Source organism: Nymphalis io, chromosome 21 (genome assembly GCF_905147045.1).
Source record: "Nymphalis io chromosome 21, ilAglIoxx1.1, whole genome shotgun sequence".
Taxonomy (NCBI): domain Eukaryota; kingdom Metazoa; phylum Arthropoda; class Insecta; order Lepidoptera; family Nymphalidae; genus Nymphalis; species Nymphalis io.
In genome coordinates, this window is record NC_065908.1 from 2,488,708 (window position 1) to 2,505,777 (window position 17,070).

At 32.0% G+C, this 17,070-nt stretch overlaps 1 protein-coding gene across 3 annotated transcripts in view; it reads right to left on the reverse strand.

Moving 5' to 3' along the window:
* Nucleotides 1–17,070, reverse strand: part of LOC126776749 (homeodomain-interacting protein kinase 2) — a 106,912-nt gene that overhangs the window by 25,593 nt on the left and 64,249 nt on the right. For all 3 annotated transcript variants that reach the window (XM_050499481.1, XM_050499479.1, XM_050499478.1), the window contains exon 3: nucleotides 541–677. In XM_050499481.1, the coding sequence (XP_050355438.1) occupies nucleotides 541–677 (137 nt within the window). The remainder of the gene's footprint in view (nucleotides 1–540; nucleotides 678–17,070) is intronic.

The window sequence follows — 17,070 nt, forward strand, 5'->3', positions numbered from 1 at the left end:
ATTAATCGATTATAAGGATGTGTTATAATTAGTACAGGACAAAAAAAACTGTACTCAAATTGTGTTTAAACCTTGTATTCGATAAACATGGTGTCATGGTCGATCTAGAGACCATGCGAGTCGCCAACCGACCTTCTAACATTAAGCCGTTAAGGGTATTTGCGTAATAGATAACGTTTTCGTAAATATTTATTATTTAGCAATTTTTGTTTTAATTTAATAATAGTTATTATTTTTCATACTTCTCCACCGACTTTACTCTAATTTAAATCGAGTTTACGCACAATAAAGTAAATAGGATTATTTACTTTATTATGCGTTATTTATTCGAATTTACTTTTTATACATGAAAATTTATGCAAAAAGTTTGTAAAAAATGAACTGCTAAACCATATATAAACAAAATAAATGAATTTGTCATTTCTATGATCTCTTCCCGTTATGGTAGCGAAACGCGTGCACATCTGCTATGATTGTTTTCAATTAATTGCCACGTTAAACGACAATAGATACAGTAACGAACCTTTACTGTATACTGACGTGTTGTCGCTAGCGCAGCAGGGCCTGGCGCAAGGCAGAGCGGGCGGGGGCTCGGGAGGCGACCGCTCCGCATCGCACGCGCGACTCGGCACGGCGGGCGCACAGCAACCTGCCCCGGCTGATGACCACCACGCGTCCTAGAATATACGATCTTAGTTAAAATTTACAATTATAGAAGTATTTTTTCGACTTTCAGATGTATGACTGGATGGTAAGTTGTTTCTTCGCCTCTAAACACTGATAGTACCAGAAATGTACTTTGACTTACATTTTTTTTTATTTTTTCACTTACATTTTTCTTTTGCTTATGACTCCGGTATACACAAAAGTTGTGTAGTGGTAGAATAATTATTGGAGCCCGTCCATTAAGACTGCACGAAACCATACCAACTGATAATATCATTTGATTTTTAATGTAAAGGAATATTTATTACAAGCTTTTAATATTAGAAATCATGTATTGTATTGATATTAAAAATAAAATTCGTTATTTCGTAATATTATTACAAAAAAAACATAAACAATAAAATTAAACACAAATCCTAAATTATAAAAACAATATTAATAGCTTCCTTATAAATGTTAATTCTCAAACAATATATTTATAAACGAAATTAAACGGAATATTTTATAAGAATTATACGATTACCTACTAGTACATACATGTATACATAGTACATCAGTAAGTAACCAATAAAGCCTGTGGTAGAACCTGTGGTAGATTTGACTAGCACAGATTTAAAATTCTAGCCTATATTGAATAACGATATATGACTTTTAACTCAAATAAGTAAACTCTGAATAAAAGACATTATTTCAAGAGACGTTAGACCAGTTTCCCGAGGGAAATTCTGGAAAACACAATATTATTTATTAACATCATGCAAGGCCAGTTTGCCAGAAAATAATAAAGTAATATTACAAAGTATCATACTTGGTCTAATAAAACGAACTGCAAATATTATTGTGGAACGGCAGGAACGAATTTTTTAAATATATATAGTGATACAATAATTCGCTGTTAATTTCTTGGATATTCTATTACCGTGCTTGAATTCCTGATCGGACCAATTATTTTTAAAATTAGGTTTATTAGTTTGAAGTAAAAAAAAATGTCTCGAATTTTCTTTCCTCTTTCGGTCCTGTCCTATCGGACTGTGTGATGGAATGTTTTCTTTCTTTTGGATTCGGACTATGAGTGAGGTGAATAGTGTTTCTGTCGTACATACTTATGTACTATAACATCTGCGTATTTGCCCAATATTTGAAATTATTATATTTACATCCATAGCCGTAATAGCCTGTGAACGTTCCTCTGCTGGGCTCCTCCTCTCCCTTTTTTGAGGAGAAGGTTTGGAGCTTATTCCACCACGCTGCTCCAGTGCGGGTTGGTCGAATACACATGTGGCAGAATTTCAGTGACATTAGACACATGCAGGTTTCCTCACGCTGTTTTCCTTCACCGTAAAGCACGAGATGAATTATAATCACAAATTAAGCACATGAAAATTCAGTGGTCCTTAAACGGGTTTGAACCCACGATCATCGGTTAAGATTCACGCGTTCTTACCACTGGGCCATCTTTGGGCTATTCGTTATTTCAGTAACACTATGTAACTTATTTTTTTGTACTATTATAATAAAAGTTGCGAAAGTACAGAAAACAGGTAAAGTGGGGGACGAGACGTTTTAAGCCGCGGCATTAATTCATAATGATAATTTTTTTAATTATTTTGGTAAAATAATAAGAATCAATATTTTATAGAATAACAAATGGGCCACCTGATGGTATACTACCGCTCAAAAGTATTTGGCCACCTGCATTTTCTTTAAGTTACAAACGATATATTTAAAAGAAATAATTTATGAGGTTTTAATTGTTTGTAAAACACCGCAAAATCTTTTTCCACAATAAAGTCGTAAACAGCTTACCGTTATTTGTCTACTCCTGGTCATAAAACCAAAATAATGTTATTGTCGGAATTTCTTCGAAGTTAATCTTTAAAGTCGCAGTTTCGTTTTAATTTAGTTATTGAGAAATAAACATAACTAAACTATAAAGTAACTACTACAAACATTTTTATTTTAGTTATCTGTTGTCATTTGACCAGAAAACTCTCTCCGTAACGCTCTCCGTAGTCCAGTACTTCAGTAGTTTTTCACATTTAAGTTTTATTTTTTGAATAAAATGGGTAAAACTAAAGAAGATACCCAAGATATCAGGGGCATAATAATCGGCCTTCATATAGCCAGTAAAAGTAATCTTGAGATTTAAAGACTGCAGAAGATACCAAGGTAAACTATTGACTACATTGTGAAGAAACAGTATTGATTTGAACAGAATTCGACTGAAGAAACAGTTTGCAGTATTAACAAATGACGAGCCAGTTGGCGTTGGTTGGTGGATGCTTGCCTTTCACGCCGAAGGTTGTGGGTTCGATTTCCACCCAGGATAGATATTAGTGTGCATGAAAATGTCTGTTTGTCCTGAGTCTGGGTGTAATTATCTATATAAGTATGTATTTACATAAGAAAAATAGTATATGTAGTATATCAGTTGCCTGGTTTCCATAGTACAAGCTCTGTACAAGCTTAATTTGGGATCAGATGGCCGTGTGTGAAAAATGTCCCAGGATATTATTATTATTAAATGTCGTTCAGGCAGACCGAGAGCCACAACATCGAATTAAGATTTAAGTATAGTTATTAATAGCAAACGGAATATACGATTAACTGCACCGGAAATAGCAGCACAGTTTAATGTGGATCGTGATAAACCAGTCAGTGTATCCACAGTCAAAAGAAAAAGACTTAATTGGGCTAGAGAACACAAGAACATTAGCAGATTGGGAAAAGGTCCTCTGGACGAACGAATCAAAATTTGAAATTTTTGGATCTAAGCGAAGAGTTTTCGTACGGCGGCAGTTAAACGAAAGAGTAAATGACGCAAATACTGTGGCTTCAGTTAAACACGGCGAAGGGTCTGTGATGTTTTGGGCTGTTTTGGTGGCTCCGCCGTTGGAGATCTTGTGCAAATATAAGGTATCTTAAAAAAAAAGGTTACAAAAACAACAGGAAAATAGCGCAGTGTCTTCTGGAAACCATTTAATTGGTCCGGGATTCATATTTCAATAGGATAATGATCCGAAACACACGTCAAGACTATGCCAGGATTTTTTAAAAGGAAAAGAATAACAACAGGTGTTGAAACCCATGGTAAGGCCTCCACAGACCCCAGACTTAAGCCTGATAGAACTATTGTGGGATCAGCTAGATAGACAGGTGTGGAAACGTCCTACATCTCAGGAAGACTAGTGGAGAAAACTGCAAGACGAATGGCAGAAGATTACTAAGACAACATTACAAAAATTAGTAGCTAGTTTGCCGAAGTTTTGTGAGGCTGTCATTAAAAATAAAAGTGGACACATAGATGAGTCCAAAATTTAAAAACTGTATTATTGTTATGTTTAAAAATGGCTAATAAACAGTTGAAATTACTATGCGGCAGTTTCATTTAATCAGACTTTTATATAATGTATTTTACGAGGTGGCTAAATACTTTAACACCCTTAACATCGCCAATGTGTGAAATAACATAAAATATCCCTATATATATAAAACCGTAACAGCCTGTGAATGTCCCACTGCTGGGCTAAAGGCCTCCGCACCTCTTTTTGAGGAGAAGGTTTGGAGCTTATTCCACCACGCTGCTCCAATGCGGGTTGGTGGAATACACATGTGGCAGAATTTCAGTGAAATTAGACACATGCAGGTTTCCTCACGATGTTTTCCTTCACCGTCAAGCACGAGATGAATTATAAACACAAATTAAGCACATGAAAATTCAGTGGTGCTTGCCCGGGTTTGAACCCACGATCATCGGTTAAGATTCATGCGTTCTTACCACTAGGCCATCTCGGCTTTTAATATCCCTGTGCCGGTAGTTATACTGACTCACCTCCTCTCATCCTTCAAACCAGAACACAGCCATATTAAGTAATGCTGTTTTATAGTAGAATATAACATAATATATTTAGTTATGCGTTTTTATATTTTATACAGTTATATATCATAAAGTTGACGTCATATTGACCAAACGAGTAACTACAAGTCCATATCACACCGACAGATAACCTTCCTATCTTTTTGTTTATTACTTTACATATGGTGATAAAATATTAAGGTAAGTCAGTGTGAATGTTCGTTCAACAAAAATTCTTATTAAGAATAAATAAGCGGTTATAGTTACATTTGAACAGTAATGCTCATTAATAAATATATACACATAAATTCACTAGCACCATTTTTTTATAGTATAGGTAGGCGGACGAGCATCTGGGCAACCTATGGTAAGTGATCACCAACACCTACAGACATTGGCATTGTACATTTCTTACAACCATTAGTAACCATCACTTACATCGCCAATGCGCCACCAACCTTGGGAATTAAGATGCTATGTCCCTAGCGCCTGTAATTACACTGATTACCTTCAAACCGGAATACAACAATACTAAGTACCGCTGTTTTGCGGTAGAATATCTGGTAAGTGGGTGGTACCTACTCAAACGAGCTTGCACAAAGCCTTACCACCAGTAAAATTACCACCATACATTTGTGCAATAACAAAATTTTACATCAAACGGTTCAGTGGAACTGGTTCGAAATTTCACATACTGTTTGTAATTTTTCATTCAAACCCGCGATCCTTCAATATATATCTTCGCGATCTACGAACTGAGCGATCTCGTCTTATAGTATATACGAGTATTCCTACTCGTATATATTACAAGACGTGTTTTTAAAATATATGAATATAAAATTAATACTATAATTTTATTGATTATTTAAAAATACTAATGAGTTCTTAATGAAATTCATTATAAACGTATTTTGGGATGTGATTATTTATATGTATGTGAGCGCCAAATTGCCTTTAAGGTAAGAAAGGCCAGACAGTTAATGATATTGTCATTTAAAAACAACAATTAAGTCTGAAGACGTTCCATATTACAAAGAATTGATAAAACTATATAATAAAATTTCTTGTAAAAATCTGAGCGGGTGAGGTAAATCTACCGATTAGGAAAATTTACCTGCCTTTATATATAATATAAATAACAACAGTTGAGCTACTGTTACTACCGGAGTTATTTATTTAAAGATTTCAATATTGGATAAAGAAAACAAACCAGTTATAGCAATATACTTTCTATTATCTCTTAAACTTACTTTAAAAGATAAGTTAACGAAACCTTATCCAGAAAAAGCAAGTTTTCATCGAGTATACATTATACGGTATATAGGATTAACGGTCCGATGTCGTCGGTTCGAAGCCCGGCGAGCTGCGACGTGCGCGACAAGAAATGTTGCGATGCAATAATGGAGGTCAAAGTACTTTGTTACTAACTCTGTTATAAATCGAATGACACGTTGCGCATAAAATATTAAACGACTTGAAATATCAACTTTTACTTTAAATTGAACAATTAATTTATAACAGTTCTTCATTTGCTTTCTTTACTTCGCATTAGTAACCGTGAGATTACTTAGTCACTAATAGGAATAATTTTATTTAGAACTCAAATTAATATAATCGTTCTCTTTATAAGACAAAAGGCGTTAATGCAATAGTAACATACAATATTTAATTTAACCAGGTTTCGAATTGCTTTGTACCTAACTAGTATTGACCATTAATAATTTTATTATTAATCATTTTATAAGATTTATCACTCGATATACATATTAAGAAATAAAAAAAATACAAATTTAAATATTACTCAAGCATCATTTGTCAACTGATATATTTGTTAAAATAGTTATTATATAAGATTATTAAAATCGTTGTTTAACATAAAAGTAATATCTATTGATATAATATATAATTAAGCCTGTTGAAGCCTTACATATAAACATTGCTTAGCAGCTGTTTAGTTAAATAGTGATTTTGCTCTTTATATCTTTGACATTCGAAAGGAAAATGCACTGAATATTTTAACTTATCACCCGCTAAACAACGCTAAGTAAGGCCGTTAATGTTTAGTTAAAAACACGCTTTCTAGATAGAACTAACGGTTGAACAGTGGTTCAATGTGCCGTGGCAAAAACATCATTAATCAAATATCGAGGACCGCAACAAGACGCATGATTTATTACATGTATACATTTTCCTAGTAGCTATCAGTCATTTTAATTTATATCATGCAATCGTTCTATCAATCTCAATAAAAAAAAAGTTTGGAATTTTTTTTTTTATTTCTATACGTAAAAAAAAAATAGTTTAAAAGGAACATGATGATTTATGAAATGATGATGTATGTAGATTATGACATACGGACAAACAGACACTAGTTATCTACAAGGGTTTCCTTTTTAACATCGCATGTACAAAAGACGCAAAAATTATATTCTAGAAATATGTACAAAAGAAAAACATGTTGCCTGTAAGCAGTTGTAAGTAACTATATTAACACACGATGTGCTATTACATATGTATTATCGATAATATTAATATTGTACTACGATATACATCGGATATCGGTACGTCACAATTTATAAGCGCCTTCTTAAATAACAAAAAAATTTGACTTTGATATCGTCCAACTAGTGGAGTAGGACTACAAGTTATAAAGCAATATATAGAGAAGACCGACAGTGTTGTGACAAATTACGAACGAGCAGCCGTTCTACTCAGCAATAGCTACGCGATTGTTTTATCTCCTTAAACTGTATATAATCCAAAATGGAATTTATACCACACACACACATATACACACACACGTTCAGGGGAAAGTAACGATAGGCAATCGAATTAATGGGTGAATATTCATTAGAGTATCTAAAAGATAAAAAATAAACAGAGTCAAATAAGCCGAGGAACAATAATAATCAAATTGTATTGTATGTTTTATTGCCCATATTTAATAGTATATTTTAACGAGAAGTTAACGTGAAAGTATTTCTATATCCTTAACTTTAGTCATAGAATATATCGTTTGTTATGTTATATAAGTAATATTTAGCTGTGATTGATACTGTGATAAAAAAATAGTATGAGGAATTTAACTACTAAAAATACTACAAGACGAACCTACACCACTATGACAATTCCGTATACATATTTTGCTTTAAAAGGTATGTGGTATTTATTACCCTGTCTGATAGACATCCAATTCCGAAAATTTCAAACTCGAAAACTTTCTATTAGTATTTTAAATACGCGATTGCATTCGAAATTGTTTATTCGAAAATAAGAATAAATCCATTGCTGAATAATTTATAAGTTGCATATCGATTTTTTCTCATAACTATAGTATAATCGGATCATATTAAAAATACCATCACTGAACATAAGCTATAGGAAAACCATTTAAAATATAAGCCTTACTCATTAGATATTAAATTAATAATTCGCATGAATATTTTAAAATATGCTTTACCTTATATTTTCTATTTCAATACTAATGTATTAATTATCTTTTAGCGTTGCGTAAAAAAAAAAAATTGAGAGTTCCGTGGCCTTAGACAGTCATTGATTGTCTAAACAATCTTTTTTTTTTTAATCAATTGCTTTCGATTGTTATTATTAAAGTTAACCAATCAAGGTCAATAGCACCACTTTATCTCCCGTCGATGTTAGTTCGCTGCGAGCGTATAACCTTTATATAAATGAATGACTGTGAATATTATTCAAAAATGCTTAACAATTGAATAGTTTTATATGATTCGTTTTTTCGTCGCTATGTATATATGTATATATATATGTATGCTCGCGTCTTAGCGAGGCGACGATGAGTACGGATTCACAAATATTAGTACTAAAATAGCATACTGATAATAAAACTGAATAAAAAATAATTGATTTAAGCTTGTTACTAAAAAGTCGAGCCGCGATGGCTCAGTGGTAAGAACGCGTAAATCTTAACCGATGATCGTGGGTTCAAACGGGGCAAGCACCACTAGATTTTCGTCTGCTTAATTTGTGATTATAATTCATCTCGTGCTTGACGGTGAAGGAAAATATCGTGAGGAAACCTGCATGTGTCTAATTTCACTGAAATTATGTCTATCCTACCAACCCGCATTGGAGCAGCGTGGTGGAATAAGCTCCAAAACCTTCTCCTCAAAATAAGGAGAGGAGGCCTTAGCCCAGCAGTGGGACATTCACAGGCTGTTATTGTATGTTACGAAGCACTAAAAGTGAATGCGTATTATAATTAATGTTTAAATATTACGCAAGCGAAAAGGTTTACGAACTGACAACATTAATTAGCATAAATTACACTGTAGTAGTACACGATGAAGAGAAAAAAATACATTAAAATTGAAACTTAAGCATCGATTGGATCTAGCAATACTAATAATCGCCTTGTGCCAGTTTTCAACTTTGGACCTTGATTTAAAATAATCATTATGAAATTACGAGTAAATTATAATATAATCGATGTTATTTCTACTGCGCTCAGGGGAATAATAATATAATGTCCTCCAGATTGATTTCGGCCACGGCGGTCAATCTCATGAGAGATTAGCCAACTACGCAGGATATACCTATACTGTACCTATACTGTAACTGTGTTTGCGCACAAGTTTGTGCGCAAACACAGGTACACTCTGCTACTGAGAATTTTGTGACAGAAAAACTCAATAACTTTTTATTGGGCCGACCTGGGAATTGAATCCAGGGCCTTTGGGTCTGCTGCCTTACATCAAGCCACTAGACCAACGAGGCAGTCGTGCGCTCAGGGTACTGACCCTTCACATAATTAGTTCAAATATAAATATTTAAACGTCAATCTTTTTTTTTAAACGCCTAACAACTTCTTTTTTAACGCCCTTTTAAAAAAATAATAAAAAGCAAATTAGGTATGTATATAACAACGCATCAGATAAAATTTTCGATATAATATTAATATATAAAAAAAAAACATGCAAACATAAATAAGCACACTGGCTCGCACTCCCAAACAAACACTTACCCGCGTGACTTAATAACCGTAACACATTAAAATATTATTACGTCAAAATTGACAATTTATGTAAAGTACACTGAATTGTTTATAATTCCACATGAAAAAAAAACGTTAATGTCATACCGTCTAGTCCGAATCATCGATCGTCTTGTGCATTATAAATGCCATGAACTTCCATCACCTGTCCAAACAATGGACATAATAATCGGCTTTTATGCTTAACTATTCAATATTACAGACTTCTAAGGAAAGAATTATACGGCTTACAATGAAATACGAAAACGACTAACTAAACTAATGTTTCCACTTTTTGTGTCTAGGACAATAAAATTTCTTGGTAATATTATAACAACAGAATTTAATATCAATTATATTTCATTAATTAGTATTATTTAATGCTTATTTCTTTTCAATTTCAATTCAACATTGAAGAATTTTATTATTATTGATTTAAATTATCCATTAACTTGTGGATAGATGACAAAACGAATAAAAAGCTATTTTGAGTCACCGGTATGATTGGTCTTGAAACATACATAGCCATGTATAGTAAATTTAACTAAACAAATGAGCTCGTATTATGATAAGTAAAAATATGTCCTGAAAAAATATTAATACAGTGTATAAAAGTAACTGCATCGAATAATATAATTTCAGTTATAATGTCGCGTCGTAGGAATCTGCCTCGAAGCGATACACACTACGGACAGCTAGTAATGACGCATACCTATCATTTTTTAGAGAAATATGAATAAAAACTATATTGAGAAAAAGATAAAATGTAAAGTTTAGATTTGAAAAATAAATACCGCACTGAGGAATAAAATGAAAAATAATATGTTAGTAAATATAACTATTGTTATAAGTCGCCAAAGTTTTATGTTACTCATATTTATGTGTGGTTTACAATAAAGTATATGATATTATCCTACCTATTATATAATATTAAATAAGCAATCCTACCTAATATTATGAAGGCGAAAGTGAATTTGTTTGTTACTCTATCACGTCTTAAACTCGAGTCAACCGAACACCGTGATATTTTATACACATATATATTTATTTTGTGTATCTCGTAAACGGCTTTATTTTTCTGGCTCAAATTTTGTATTTCGATAAGGTTTTGCTATTCAGGTTATATAGGTGGTTTTCACGCAAAAACGCTATTTCTTACACAAAACAATATTAACCAATTAGAACCAAGACAGTAATAAGTCATTATTCGAAAAAGTTTAAGTAACTAGTTTTGTATATTATAACTAAAAGGTTTAATGTTTATGTTAGAATGTAAGATAAAAATATTTTTCAACACACATGTACTTAAGTAGCGATAAAGCGAAATTAGTTCGTGTATTACATGTCCCAACAGTAAGTGTGGAGACAAAGTTTTTCGAGCGTATTGTGCGACTGGCTCCCAAGCAAAACAATAGCGACTTGGCAGAACTAGTTTACCTACTGCGGGCTGCTGTTTCGAATAGGCACTATTAAACCAACGTGTACAAAATGCAATGCCGCTGTATTATTTCACTGCCTCTCTTATAAATGTTGTTTAGCGGGTGCTTGAACAATGCTGTCTTCTTCTTTCGAATGTCAAATCAATGTTGTCAGAAAGAGCGAAGTCTGTGTTTAACTAAAGATCTGCTAAGCAGCGTTTATGAATAAGGCCATCATATTATGAATATCTTATTTATATTTCTGTTCATGTAGTTTCTCAATATTTCCATTTGATGTTTACAAATTTATTGTTTTGTTAAACTTCAAGAGGATGTCAGTGCGCACAGAATTGCTGGCGCGCCAACCAGGTCGCCATTGACGACATGTCAAGAGTCTAAGAAACGAAACGGGTTGAACTATTTGACTTTACACGTCATAAAACATCGTTTTATAATTTATCTTTTACACTTCGATTATTAAGTATCAGTTGATTCTAATAATTCATTAAAAATATATTATATTCGAATAAGATTTTTCTGAATACTAGTATTTTAAAACAAATATTATATAAATAGAAAACGTTTAAAAAACATTTCAGTTTATTTTTGTAATTTTCACCACAGTTACTTTGTAAGTGCTATGCTGAGTAGGAGCGGAGACGCGGTTTTAGCGTGTCAAGGATCGCTCGCGTGCCATACAGGCCATTCCGAGTCTGCTCTAGACTAACCTTCCAATAGATACGAGTACGTAGCGCCACGGAATGCTTTCCTATTCAATCTGTCTCACTCTCTCTTGCTCTCTCCCTATCTCTCTTATATTTTGAATGCATTTACCTTGTTTGAAGCATCTTGGTGTCTCCATAAATTACCGGTCTAGGATTAGAAACGTTAACGCTTCGAAGCTGGGACTCCAGTGGATAGCTAGTCTAAAAGGTTCGGTCATTCACCTGCCTGACCTCGTAAAACTTAGATGGTGTGAGGTTATCTATGTAACTTCACGTAGAGTCTATGATCTAGACTAGCAGATTCTGCTTTAAAAATGTTAATCTATATATTAACACGCTGATATAAAAAAATGTAAAAATTTTCAGTATATATTTTAAATATGAAAATTAGTGATAAATAATTAAAAGCTGATGTTTTGCTAGATTATAACAAAAGTAATATAAATGCAAAAGCGACACAATATTCTTTAGTTCATGATCAAGTGAATGCATGCAAATGCAGATAAATATCGTGCCAACAGTCCTTAAAGGCGATCGTCGGAAGTGAACCCCGAACCGCAAACAATCACAACTTTCTACGCGTGAGAGACTTGCGACACGACCTCATTTCTTTGTTTGCTTGCTGAATTGTGTATAACTTTAATAATTATTTGTTCATTCCATTTTGCACATCTTACCATATAAAATATGGCCATTCCTATAACGATTACATATACCAATTTAAAGGACTATCTAAAATAACTTAATATATTTACTATAAAAGATTTATTAATACACGAACATATTTAATACATGCATATATCTAGACTTAAACAAAGAGTTGAAGCTGTAAAACAAGTAGGTAGGTACTTTATTGTTTCCGTTGCTGTCAGAATTGTGCGCTCATAATTCATAGCTTAATAAGGAAGTCGATGCGTTTTCTACAAGAATCAAATAATCTTTATAATGTTCAAAGGGAATTTAATGATTTAATAAGTAAAAAACATTAATTTAATAAAGTGAAACACAATACAGTATTATTTACATTAAAGCCTTAAATAAATACAATTAAAAATAAAAATAGTTACTGTACAAATCGTGGAATGGTAGCAAGAATGCTAGCAGCATTTCCCCAAGGATTAAATTTTATATTTTAATTAATATTTGATTTAATTACAAACGTTTGATTGAAAACAAAATAGTTTATCAACTATGTAGCTGACTGTACCTATGTTGTATTAAAAGGTTGATTTGGAAAAACCGCAAATGGGTTTTGAATAAACAGACGCTTGTTACAATAGGTAAACAACTTTCTGGATTAATTACCTTTCGTTCATTTTAATATAATAAACGTGAACTTACGTAAGATAATTTTAACTGACGTAATATTAACGAATTTAATTTAAAAACAAAAATATATGGAATTGCGAAAATAAATTAAATTAATAAGATACGATTCCGAACGTTGTTCATGTAAACAGGTAATGTCTTGCATCTCTTTCGAATGAATTACTTTCGCTTATCCTATTTAAAAAACAGGAGCAGGTACTTATTTGTTTCTTTAGTATCTTGTCAATGGTTCTAAGCAATATTTTAATAAAGAAAAAATAAAGGCGTGGCAGTCACACATTCAACTGTAACTAATTTGTACGAATCATATGGAATCTTGTTAGTTTACTAATTACCACGTGACTCGTACAAATACAGAGGGCACGTGTAAAACAATATATTATTACGTATTCATTATATTTCTAAAAATATATAAATTATAATACGAAACATACGTAATATAACGTAAATTGTTTTTATGAAATTTAGTTTGTATATGGTTTTAAAAAGTTATTTAATAAAATAATGTAACACCGATCATAAATAAAATTGAAAACTGCATTGAGTATGACGCACGATAAACATAATCTTGATAAGTGAATTTATTGGTAGAATATTTTGCCGTCAACTAGCGTAGACACGCGCCAGAAAAAGATGAAAAAAAATATTAATACCTAATATTATGACTAAATTAGGATAAAAAGAAAAAAAAACATCGTTAATCTTTTCAAATAATTTATTATGTACATGTTAATAATTGCTTAATCATTTGTAATCGATACGATATAAGTGAATAAATTAAATCAAGGATTACAGGCGCGGCGGGCACTTTTAACCTTGTGACATGCAACCCTACAGACAATATATATATATATATTGTTTGTAATATCAATACAACTTCCTTTACATACTCGCCATTAACGTGGAATTCCAGTAGATAAAGCTTATTTTACAGTAATCGCATTATATATTTTATATATATCACCTTCGTCGTAATGGTTGAGTAATTAAGCAACTATTGTATAAATTAAACGGTCGAATTGTATGCGAAAAGACATAGTGTTTTATTATTATGATATATCTATTTATAACTATTTATAAAGGTTAACATTTCATACATTTACTTAACACTTTCAGTTTGTGCTAGGAGTTGAAAAAAACTAAGGAATACATATAAATTAATAGAAATGCTCGTTTCCGATCGGTACCGTATCCTTAGTCCTTGTACAGTAAAATTATTGATCCTCAGAATTTTTATACATAAATAAATTTTATAACGTCAAGTCATCGTCCATGTATTCGTATAAATACAAAATATTTAACAACACAAAGTTATAAAAGCTGGAACGTTTTTATAAGAATGCATTATATACGGCAATTATTCTTCGCTTATTACAAATTACATCTTTATATAACAATTGCGTCGAAACACATAAGCAACGAAGTAAATATTAAGAACCTAACAACAACACATAAGACCTCGTATCTTCGCAGCAACTCATGATGACTGTAACATTTTGAATCTAAGTTAAAATGACAGTGAGATTCCTCTCGTAATATATACACCTAAGTTGCAGTATTTAGCAAATGTAATATTTTGTTACATATATTTTTAATTTATTCGAATAACTGTTTGTTGTGTGTGTGTGTGTGTTTATTAGTAATGTGTTTATTTCAATTCTCAATAATGGTAACATTTATATTAACTACGATACACCGTACGGTATGGGTTATCAGAAACAGTGACAACCGTCAGAATCAGTGGCTGTCAGTTTAATATGATATTATTTACGGCTGCCTTACGCTGTGGTTGACATTCTCAGAAAATAGTTTGACATTTATTAAATACAAGTATTAATACATTTATTACGTAATCAAATAACTGTTAGATGAGAAAGATTTATATAACGTTCGATAGCAGTTAGCAGTTTGACAAGCAGAAGTCATTTCAAATGGAAATATTTTACAATATAATTTTTGAAATCGCAATAACAACTAAAAAGCTAAATTCAGAAATATTTTTCGTTACTCAAAACTTTATATTAAATATATTAATTAGCTATCCATTCCGACTTTGTACTTGTATAATTGGAGGTCACATTTTCACGTTTCTAACAAAGAACAAAGACTTTCTTACAAAGTTACATCTCCCATTCGCCTCCCCTTAAAGTGGAAATTTTCAAAAAAAAATATTTCTTAGCGAATGTTTCCGGTATAAAATAAACTTATGTACCAAACTTTAACTTTCTAGACTCAGTAGCATCGACTGGTCGCTGATAGTTTGTCAGCACAAACAATTTATAATAAATATTATTATATTCGAAATTGTTTCTTAGACCTTCAATATATTAAACTAAATGTTAGATACAAAGTGTAATATTATAATATATTAAAATAGAATGAGACAACTGGCAGATAAGTATAATTAGCCTTATAATAGACAATAAAGAAATTAATTGATCACTTTTTAGTCGCTTGTCAACAAGCCAAATGAGTCACGTATTACAGATATAATTCACTAGACGTCTTACAAACCGACGGACATAGAATTGTCAAGGTGCGTTGCTAGATTAACGTCTGAGATTGTTCACTCTTTGTAGTTGTAAATATTATCTATACAAACATACTAATGCCCTTTATTTGTATTATTACATATGCTGATACGTAAGATGTAGAAAAATCTTGTAACATAGATCATGTCTCACCTATTTATTAATGATGCATCAATAAATACGACATTACTTTATATATAACCACTCGTAGTTTACGAGGTCGAAATTTGTTTTATTTTTTTTGTACAAATCTGTCATACAGATTTTGGTAATTTGTTTACTGGTGGTAGGGCTTTGTGCAAGTTCGTCTGGGACCTACCCAGACCACCCACTCATCAGATATTCTACCGCAAAACAGCAATACTTGATATTGTTGTGTTCCGGTTTGAAGGGTGAATGAGCCAGTGTAATTACAGGCACAAGGGACATAAAATCTTAGTTCCCAAGGTTGGTGGCGCATTGGCTATAAGCGATGGTTGACATTTCTTACAATGCCAATGTCTAAGGGCGTTTGGTGACCACTTACCATCAGGTGGCCCATATGCTCGTCCACCTTCCTATTCTATAAAAATAAAATAAAAAAAACACAACATACCTTTCGATTAATAAAAGTTTAATTTCATTTTTATTATAACAATCAAAAAAATATACGACAGTCCTCGAAATAAAAATATACAGATATAAATATAATAGTAGTTTAAAATATTTATAACTTTGTACATATGTTATATTATAATTGTGAAAATAAGCTTTCAATTGTATTAAGTTCGTTTACCTTTCGTAGAAGTTATAACGATATGGAATACAAGTCTCGCTGCCATAAGAGCTCTCGTACAAACTGAGCCAACGGTTATTTTTACGTAGGATTATTTCATCCCGACGTAGGCAGCGAATGATTCAACCATCTTACTCCCGGTCATCTGACACAAACTTAAAATATATCAAGCCAAGACACGTTTAAGTAACTTTCGTATTAAAATAACTAAAGACCTTAACAGGCCGCCCTTCTCGTTTTGATTGAGGAAATGCTTAACTTTTGATATTTTTATATTATCTGTGTCCTCAATCGTTTGCAATAAGATCCGTTTTATTTTTGTTAATCGCCTTCATATGCTTATATGGAACGCAGTGACAAGTTAAACGTGAAAAATACAAAATTATTATGCTATAAAAGTTATAAACCAACGATTTCAAAACAACAGGTTCGATTCCGACTCCTAAGACTTGTAGTCCCAACTATAACACACGACATAAGCTTTACGACTAATTGGAGTAAAATAAAGGAGAAACCTAAATCATCGTAAAACAGATCTTATTATAACAAAAAAAAATTGCCGTATACCTTACTCATTTGGTAAGACCGTTACGTTGACTGATAAAAAATTGCAATGGCACTAGGTATTTATATTTATATTTATAGCTAAAAAAAACAAATGAAGGAAGTAACTTAATAGTTATGTCTATTACCTCCAAAGTTAATAATAAGTTAAGTTAATAAGTTGCTAACCTATCAACAATGCATGACACTCAATAATAA